General features: G+C 40.2%; 1 protein-coding gene across 2 annotated transcripts; it reads right to left on the bottom strand.

Moving 5' to 3' along the window:
* Window positions 1-688: 688 nt before the first annotated feature.
* LOC105042639 (phosphatidylinositol 4-kinase gamma 4) lies at window positions 689-5,433 on the bottom strand. 2 transcript variants are annotated; one of them, XM_010919933.4, is made up of 3 exons: window positions 5,219-5,433; window positions 3,376-4,823; window positions 689-1,400 (listed from the first exon to the last, which is right to left on the bottom strand). In XM_010919933.4, the coding sequence occupies exons 2-3, from the start codon at window positions 4,717-4,719 to the stop codon at window positions 1,023-1,025; spliced, it is 1,722 nt and encodes a 573-aa protein (XP_010918235.1). In that variant the 5' UTR covers window positions 4,720-4,823; window positions 5,219-5,433; the 3' UTR covers window positions 689-1,022. The 2 variants fall into 2 exon arrangements, with proteins under 2 accessions (XP_010918235.1, XP_073108936.1); XM_073252835.1 differs by having other exon boundaries at window positions 3,376-5,097.
* Window positions 5,434-9,850: the final 4,417 nt, after the last annotated feature.

Consider the following 9,850-nt stretch of genomic DNA (forward strand, 5'->3'; position numbering starts at 1 on the left):
AATTAAAGGCAAGATAAAATTATATTAAACAAAAAAAAAAAAACTTTGGCTTGCAGAACATTTTAGGTAAACATTGAACACATGAAATATGGGATAAATCAACGCATTCTAGGTTATTTTGAAATTTATGCATAAATAAATTTGTTTGCAGGCGTCTCAAAGTATCATAAGCAGAAAATGGATAAGTACAAAATACATACGTGTGTGTGTGTGTGTGTGTGTGTGTGTGTGTGTTGTGCTACAAGATATATAATGCTAATTGGTGGTACACATGAGTTCAACTTGCAGACGCAATAATGATACCTGTGTGTGTGTGTGTGTGTGTATTGTGCTACTAGATATATAATGCTAATTGGTGGTACAGATGAGTTCAACTTGCAGACGCAACAATGTGGACAACTACTTTCCATGTCACCCAATAATGTGATTCGCATCTCAGGTGTCCAAGTGACCTGTTAGCTATCCAATCAAATTCAAGCAATGGTTTCTCTTGGTGACTGAGGCCCTCCATTACATTTAAACAAAAGGAACGGGCAATTTTATTGCCAACTTTTTGAGAAAGGATGATCATAAAAGGAATGGCGATGGCACATTCAGGCAGGTAAAAGAAAGAACCCATGCGATAAAGGGAAAAAGGACCGGCAATTTAAATGCCAGCAGCAGCAGCAACAACATGATAGCCATCATCTACACAAGAAATATCAGATTTATTCATGATATATACCATCCAAGCATTCAATGAGCACAAACAGTTTTGATATGATCTTGAGTTTCTGTTCGTCCACTCAATATTCCATGAGACTTGAACCAACCGAGAGGGATCGTAAGAGCTGCAGTCCAAAGTCTCAAGAACCTCTGGCCTCTTGTGCTATGGCCAGGGCATGACCATATCAATAAACAAGAGCGGGGACAGCAGTTCTAGCAGTCACCCACACACTTACAACCTGCTTTCGGACTGACTGACAATAAACCATCCACATACATACATCTGTAAATACATATATATAAGCACAACTGCTGGCTTATGATGTGAATTCATCAAGATAACGATCCATGATTTTGGACACAGACTCCAGGAATGCAGTTTCACTGGTGCCTGGAAGAACAGCATCCTTTGCTTCACCGACGATTTCTTCAATCTTGGATTCTTTCTTCACCGTTTCTCTGCACAACATATTCCCGATATCATATGGCGTAAGCCCCATTTCTGCACCCTTCTTCAAAAGCATAGTGGAGATGCGAAGAGTGCGAGCACAGTCAACTGAAAGGTCCCAGCCATAGAATTTGAGAAGAGCAATATCTTGCTCAGCATCCAGCGATTTTATGTAGTCTATGGTTTCGGAATTAAAAGGCTCGCGAGACTGAGGCCAGTAGAGCCACTCAAATGTGCAATCTTCAAACTGCACCAAGCACATGAATTTAGAAGTAAGATATGACATCTAAATACACTGGACACATCCAAAAATCAGTGGGCATCAGGAGGGCTTAGGCATCAAGAAATTATCAGATCAAGAATTAAGCTAATGATGGATAAAACTTTGCAAGATGAAATTCAACCTAGAGAAGAGATTATAACTTAATCACAAAGATATAAAATGCATGCCAGCCTCATAGACTCATTGGGGAGGATTGGAAGGATGATGATGCTAGTGTTCTTTAATTTGTCAAAAAAATAGAACCAAGTTGGATAGAGAAGCTCAATATGCAGGTTATTATAGTTAGGGATCTCACATCAGATGTACTTGCTCCTCAGAACTTCTAACACCTTCCATATCACTGCAGCAAATTACTGTACCCGATCTACGAAAGAAGTTGTCATGTGTCTGTCTCTAGAATATACTTTATGTATTCCAGGATTGGATTGTCTATATTAAAGATCCTGTCCCCATTTAAAGGTAGCATATCCTGCTTAGGAACATAAATTTTTACTTCTTTATACTATTTATAATATAATCGGAAAGGGTTAAGGCCAGCCTCACATGGTTGGCTCAAATCCTGAAACCTCCCTCAAAAAAAATTCCCGTGCAAGGCAGAAAATAAAGGAACAAAAAAACTTCCACATCTCCGCCATTTGAGACATCAAATATTTCCCCTTCCCCCCTTCTCATCTTTTCCAATGGGCCCCACCATGCATATTGTCCAGGACCAGAACGCTTTCAAATCTTCCCTGAGTGTCATCCCTAAATCCTAATCACCTCATTTTTGGCCTCTTCCCCTCCAACACCCCCGTGGCCTTCCTCTCGGAGAGAATTGCACAAGTTTAAATAAGAGTTTATATATTGAATCTACTTCAAAATCTAATCTATATTTATTCTGGTCTATATATTTACATTTAATAGAAGAGCTTTCCTATAGCTGGATTTCTCATTTATGGCATGCAATATCAAATGATCCTTTTCTAATCAATCCCAGGTATCAAATGCCCTTCTCTTCCTCATCTAATTATGAACATCCATCCATCAAACATTGCTCTTATCTTTTTTCTAGATTTATTTTATCTATTCTTTTTTTAAAAATCAGAACTGTCCATTGAATACTACTCTTCTAATCATAGCCATACATTAAATGTTTTTTCTTTGTGTACCCACATGCATCAGATGTGTCCAGTTCTAGTAGGGATAGATTCATGTTTTTATTTTCAAGAAAGCACAATCAATAAGGAAGGTAAAAAACTGATAGAGAAGTCAAAAGAAAATACCGCAATAGATGTTGAACAATAGCATTAATGGCAGGGCACAGAAGAGTTTGAATAACGAAATCCACATGCAGCAAAGAAATTCTAAAAACAAAGAAGTACAAGGAGACAAAAGTATGAAAAATTAACAAGTGGCTGCACAGGCATGTAGAAAGATCTAATTTCATATATCAAAATTGTCTTTTTCCTAAAATGATTCAACCGTTCCATGCATATATTATTGCCCGAATTCCCTTTCTTAAAAAGATATTACTGCCCAAAATTAATTTGTATAAATGAAACTTCACAAACAGCCAGATAAGATTGGATTATCATGTGGCAATATTCCAAGATCTCAAAAGATAAAAGTATATACATCAAACCGCACCAATTGCATGCACCCTGGCTATTAACAGTTGCCCTTCTAGAAGTTAAAGGGTTTCATCACTCTACATCACACATCTAGAAAGCATAATAAATGGTAGAAAATACAAAAGTAAAGCAATAACTGAAAATGTAAACACCAAGATGTCTTAGTATTGCAAAGTGTCAAAATAAAAAATAAATGCAAACAACAAATTAACTTTAATATGAAACTAACTGCAAATATTGTATGGCATAATAAAAGCACGATCATGAAATTTTTAGGAGGTAATATTCGCGTTATGCTAGGGAGAAGATCACTGAATCTGCATACTCACATTCTCAGGCAAGCAATATCCATGATCAATTGGAACCAGCACCAGTCGGCCTTCTTCTTCCTCACAGAGTAATATATTTCCAGCATGCCGATCGGCATTAGCTAACCTTATGTCCAACACACATATTTTGTGAACCTCCTGCACTGGAAATGCCCGAGGACCCATGTCCTCACAGCTCCCATTGTTCCTCACAAACATCTGCAAGGATCCAATCTTGAAATTCTTCGGTGCATGCTCATACCCTTCAGGATGATTGAAACCTTCATGCAAGCACCGCACCATGAATGTTGGAGGAACACCAGAAAACCCAATATCAAAGCCCGAGAATGACCGGCGCCCACTTACAGGGTGGTCAAGAATGTAAGCTGCAACTTCCCTGAGCGCACCCTCTCCAACCCGAGTTCCTCTCTTCAACCCTTCACCATTTGTTGACAAGGGAAGCCCTCGAGGATTATTCTTAGCCATCGGCTCCTCATCAATTGGCTTAAAAACAGCAACAAATCCCTGACCCAATGCATCCTGCATAAAATAAGCTCCCCCTGTACCTTCTGAAGACATGACAGGCGGTTTTCCCTTCTCCAATCCAGCAATAGTAGCACGAACAAGATCATCAATCACCGCAGGCAATTCAACTTTCGGGTTAACAATGACTGGCTCAACCCAAGCACCTCTATCTGGTGGTTTCCTGGTAAGTATCTGAAGATCATCTGAACCCACCTTCCTCTCAGGTGCTATGACAGATAGCTCAAAATCCTTCTCGACAGGCCTAGTCCTTACTTTTGCAGATCTCCGCACCAGCAAGTGCATCACGGCATCATTGTACTTACAGATGTCATGAATCAGCCGCCGGTCATCAAGCTCCTCGCCATCATAAAAGAGTTCTCCATCGTCAAGATCAACAAAACCTCTATCCTTCTTTGCAATCTGATTCTTAACATATGCAACATCCCTGCCACGCTCGACATGGAACTTGAATTTCTTCCCACAGGCGGTCTTGACAGTGATGGCACGGAGATCAGATACCCGGATGACAAGATGGAGGACATTCCCATCAGACACGCCATAGTCCCGGATGAAGCAGTCATTCCGGGCGAGCTCCCGGCCATCGAATACCAGCTTCTGCTTCTTTACCACAAATCCCTTGCATCTCTGGATCCTAAGCTTAACGGAGGAGATAGAGTCGGACTCCAGGACCGTCATTGGGAGCACCGAAGCCCCCGGGACGGCAAGGTAGATCAGGATCGACTCTGGGGAACAATGTGGGTATCCGATACCCTCGGAGAGGAATGAAGAGAGGGCAAGATCGCCCCCGACGGGGCTGAGAGTGGCTCCGGCGGACGACATTTTCCTTCCCAAGAACGGGAATTTGACCCTTACTCGTCCCTAGCGGAACGAACCACCAAGAACAGCGGCACGAACCACAAAAGAAGGCGAGGGCGTCTCAAACCCTAGAACCCATCAGCAATCCCGATCAATTCTCCCCCCCGAAAGATCAAATCTTTAAAACCCTAAAAGGCCAAACCCGCCCTAATCCTACTGCAACCTCTAAAAATCTAAACTTGAACAACAAACGAACACTTTTGATCCGGATTCTCGCGAATCCTCATAAAAGCCCTAAATTCAAACACCTCCCCCTGTCTCCCAATTAGAAAGGAACAAACCCTAAATTGGAAAGGAATGCTCCTTCCCAAAAATTAGGGTTTCATCCAGTAACAATGGGGGCTAGGAGATAGATTAAGAAACAAAATGGGGTGAAAAGGAGATTAGAAAAAGGGACGATTGCGGAATTTTTAGAAGCGGAAATGGAAGGAAACTGGGGAGAAAGAAGGGGATGGATTCTTACCTGAAGCAAGAATCGAGGGCGAAGAGGCAACGAAGGCGAGCTTAAATCGAGCGACAAATTTAGGAAATTAGCAATCGATTGGGGACGGAATGCATCAATTTAGCGTTTCCGTTCGGCTCTAATTCGCTCCTCGCTGGCTCGTTCCAAGGCCCCCGCACTTCGCTGCGAGAAGTCCGCTTCTGTTCGCAGCGGTTTAAACGGCCAAATTTTTCTTTTTTTTCCCAAATAATGGATCGGAGAGAAGGAAAAAAAAAAGTCGGGATGGCGATGGTTGGATGCGGAACGTTGGCCACATGTTCGCTGTGGACCCGGGCCTGACAAAGAAAGGTTCCTTCCTTCACGGCGTTAAGTAATGGAATAACTAAAATGCCCCTAGATGGGACAAAATCTAACGACCTCGGTCGCAGGATACGACCTGAAAGATCTGGAATATAGTTTTAATTAATTAATGAAAATATCTACGTGGAGTTGTGATAAAGAAAGATTTGCTTGCTTATTTTTAAATGCGGTTTGACCGAAGATTCTAGTTACTAGGTATTTAAGCCCTACTTAGGCGTACACAATCTTTCTAGCCTTTATTTATTTATTTATTTACACAACTGATTAGGACGACCTCTCACCATCCGTTTTGTGTAAATCCAACGGTTTGCTGGTGAAGTGAGAAAGGAACATCGATTGGAAATCATGTATGTTTGATGTGCATCCAGGAGTTTATATTTTAATCAATTCAGCTAACGATTATGGTGTAGAAAAGAATATAAACATGAAGGTTGCCAATGATCACCCAGCTATTTCCACATGATGTGTAACTCCTACAATATGTTTGTGCTTGTGGCATGCATGCCTGTCTACATTTAGCCATCATCCTTAGTAATTTTAGTCACAGCATCAAAAATAAGGGTCCTTCTTTTGATATTTAATTATTATTTAATTATATAATTTTTATTAAAAAGAAAATGAAAGATCAAAAATTCATATTTTTAATAGTTATTTATTTTTTATTTATAAAAAATATTAAATATATATTTTAAATATATATAAAATAATATGTGCATTGCGCATGCCACTTTCTAAACTTGTCAACCTATTCACCATCCTGTAGACTCCATATGCATGTGGAATAACCATGTTAAGGTGAGACCTTGTGCCATGTTTCAAACATTAAGCAAGCATGAGGTTATCAGTATCATTTATATTTAAAATCTAAAAGAGACAGAAGGGCTCATACAAAATTTATAAAATATTTGGGATAGCGGTAGCATTGGCATGGAATTGTTTTAATAGATGGAATTAATCATCAAGTATCCTTAAACAACACTAAGGAAAAAAAAAAAAAAGGCATCTGCAACACATTTGTCAGGAGTAGATTTAGTTGATCGAATTAATCATCCAAATATTCTTAAACAACATTGAAAGAAGAATAAATAGCATCCACCATATTACTATTAAACCATAAAATGTACAAATAAATATGATCCAAAAAGACCACTAAACTCAATATAGACAACTCTAAATATTATGAGAAGAATTAGAAAAGTTTTAGAAGTAAAATCTATCACATCGAAAGTCGAAGCATGTATTGATCCTAACATAAAAATAAAGATCTGTCTTGTATAGGATTTAATTTTATTATTATTATTATTATTAGATACATTTATTTCAAAAAATATTTCTTTCTTTTAACTAGAAAAGAAATTTTACTAAATTACACAAGGATGGACATCATTAATATAAATAAATACTTGCAACTCTATTTTATGTGAAATAATGAAAGAAAATGTATTGAGACCCTACTTCTGCTAGTTTTTTGTATCCTAATTTTTCTTTAAAAGATTCAAATCACACAAGTTGAGCCCATTTTGTTCCTTCTTTTTAATTATAGAAATAAAACTCAAAATATGCATTGATTACTAAAGAAAAATATGATATTTAAAATCTTGCAAACATTGATTATCAATTGTGTATTTGTATGATGCAAATATTCAAAGACATCTAAAAATAATAATACTAAATAATACATAAAGCATATAAATTCAATTGTATCTCTTTGCAAATTTAAGAAATGAGCAATTGATTTCTTTTATAAAGTCATTTCTCACAATTTAAATTTTGAGAACATTGGTCAGAAGATGAAATATTTTCTAAAATTTTTGATTTTGATAAATTATTTTGAAGGTGCTGGTTAGTCAAGCCAGCAAACTCTCCTTATTGCAAAAATAATTCTAGATTAGAATCACTTATTTACCAATATTTGAAGGATTACGAATATATTCAAAGAATAATAATTTCTTATCGCTCGTTTGATGCGAGTCAATGGTACAAAACAATATTTTTTTTAAAAAAAATAAATTTATTTTTGAGAACCACTTTATTTTCCGCTTCCGTACATGATTCTCCCTGGCCAAACAAAACGAGCAAGGGAGTGAGATATCAGCGAAAGACATGAAAGGTGTTTTTTTTTTATTTTTGGTAACGGAAAGGTGACAGCTATGTGTCAACCTCCATCAAAGCAAATCACGTGCGAAACCTACCGCTTTCTTGACTTTGGGCAGGCTCTCGGAATCCAACAATGTGGCCCTGCCCCGCAACGATATTTTGATGCGGAATGCTACACGTCCTCGCGCAAGTGCGGATGCACTCTAACTCGGGCACGTGTCCATCCTTAAACATTTAAATTCTTTTAAGTACATATCCTCATAAATATATAAAATTATATAAATACTTTTGGTAAATTATTATTAATATATTTTTTCGAAAAAAATTATTTTTATTGTATACTTTTTTAAGCATGTACATCTATGTCATCTAATACAACTTAAAATTGCAGATAGATGCACAATAAATTTAAATATAAATATTTTAATAAAAATTTTACTTAAATATTTATGTAATTTTATGTGTATGATGCTTAAAATAGAGTAAAAAGAAAACAACGACATTGAACCCAAGTTTCTCATCACCTGAGCCCCCTCCAACCTCATTGAGTCCACCACGACCTGCCACCGGCCATAATTTCCCCAGCACGTAAAACCGACCTTCATCACCGTCTCTCCCCATTGATTCCCCCCTTTCTTTTAATATAGGGGTTTGCAAGATTTAAGCTTGAGGTCAGCACTTTTGGAATGCAAATCTTTGTGAGAAGTGATAAAAATTGTGACTGGACTCATTCTTGGTGTTCAAAAACAGCTATAGACTACTGCATCAGACTCTCATGTTCGGGAGTATTGAATTCCAGTCATCTTTTTCGGGCATCACATCATTATCAAACGTCCCCACATTTCATTTGGCTATGATTCTAAGTCGAAACTCTGTTCGTGTCTCATTTGATTTCCAATAAAAACATTTGAGGTGGTGGAGATAAGAAAACATACGATTGCTAGCTTATGAAACGGAATTCCTCTCTCTCCAAGTAGAAGTTTTCGATAACTTGGGAAAAAGGTGTAGGGTGGAGCTAGTTCGAAAGAACAACAAGATCCCGTTTTTTGGTGGGACTAGGATGGAGGTGACTAGTGGGTGCTGGATTCTGGTGATAAGGAAAATAGCACCGATAGCGGGTGATTGTTGCATGGCTGGTGCCAATTTTGGTGACAGGAGATGGAAAACTGAGTCGTCTGGGGGAAAGGTGCAACCGGTCTCAACCAGTACAGTTTCTTTGCCCAGTTTTAATTTGAGGTATTCTGGGAGGACAGGTTTGAGCCTGTCAGGGGAACGCTTTGCCACATGCTAATGAATTGTGAAATTGTTAGAATTTGATGCTTCAAGATTCAGTCCACATTGAGCCCACAGTGAGGTTCGCGGCGAAAAACGGAGTCCAACGAGACCAAGATCACCCGAAACGGAGCTCGGATGGAGGAGATACGAGCTTTTGAAGTCAGCACGAGAATCGAGGCGGCGGAGGACCATCGGCGATCGGCGGCAGGCGGCAGCGGCGCGGCCGCAGGTGGCGACGCGTGGGACGCGCGACCCAGGCCGGTGCGGGACGCACGACCCAGGCCCGCGCAGTGGGGGCCCGCGGCCCAGCCGGGCGCGCGGCCCAGCCGGGCGCACGGCCCAGGCGGGCGCGCAGCCCAGGCGCGCGCAGGCCCGCGCGCAGGCGCGGGCCGGCCCAGGCCAGCGGCCTGCTGGTCCCCCTTGCCCCGGTCCACCGTGGACCGAGCGATCCACGGCGGGGTCTGTGGACCGCGTGGGCGTTTCCCACGCGTTTCTCGCGGTCCATGGCACTATTCCGTGGACCGGAGCGCGATCGGACGGTCCAGAGAGATCCCGATCTTGATCCGACGGTTCAGGGTATTTTTTGGCTTTGTTTAGGACTCCTAATCCCTCTCTAATCAAGTTTTAAACCACGTTTAAGCCTTTAAAAAGGCCTGTGACGAAACAGAGAGGTAGGTGTTCGGGTTTCTCGCCGTACGAAGTCCGTACGAACCCGAGGAAAGAGAGAGAGGCGAGAGTGCTGAGAGAGAAAGAGCAGGAGGCTCCTGGACAGCGGTCGCCAGGCTCTTCAGGGGTTCAGGAGGGTCTTCAAGAGAGAGAGAGCTTTTGTGAGGGGAACTTCAGGTGAGAGAGAATTGGGTGTACAAGGTTTGAGGGTGATGTCTCCTCTTGTAAAATTTTCTTTTCATAGTGAAGTTTGCA

The sequence above is a fragment of the Elaeis guineensis genome, chromosome 2 (genome assembly GCF_000442705.2).
Source record: "Elaeis guineensis isolate ETL-2024a chromosome 2, EG11, whole genome shotgun sequence".
NCBI lineage: Eukaryota > Viridiplantae > Streptophyta > Magnoliopsida > Arecales > Arecaceae > Elaeis > Elaeis guineensis.

What these genes read in the sequence shown, in the direction of transcription:
- LOC105042639 (XM_010919933.4), bottom strand. Translation starts at nt 4,719, where the DNA reads ATGTCGTCCGCCGGAGCCACTCTCAGCCCCGTCGGGGGCGATCTTGCC. An exon ending in GATATTGCTTGCCTGAGAAT is followed by an intron (nt 1,401 to 3,375) that starts GTGAGTATGCAG and finishes TGCTTGGTGCAG; the next exon opens with TTTGAAGATTGCACATTTGA.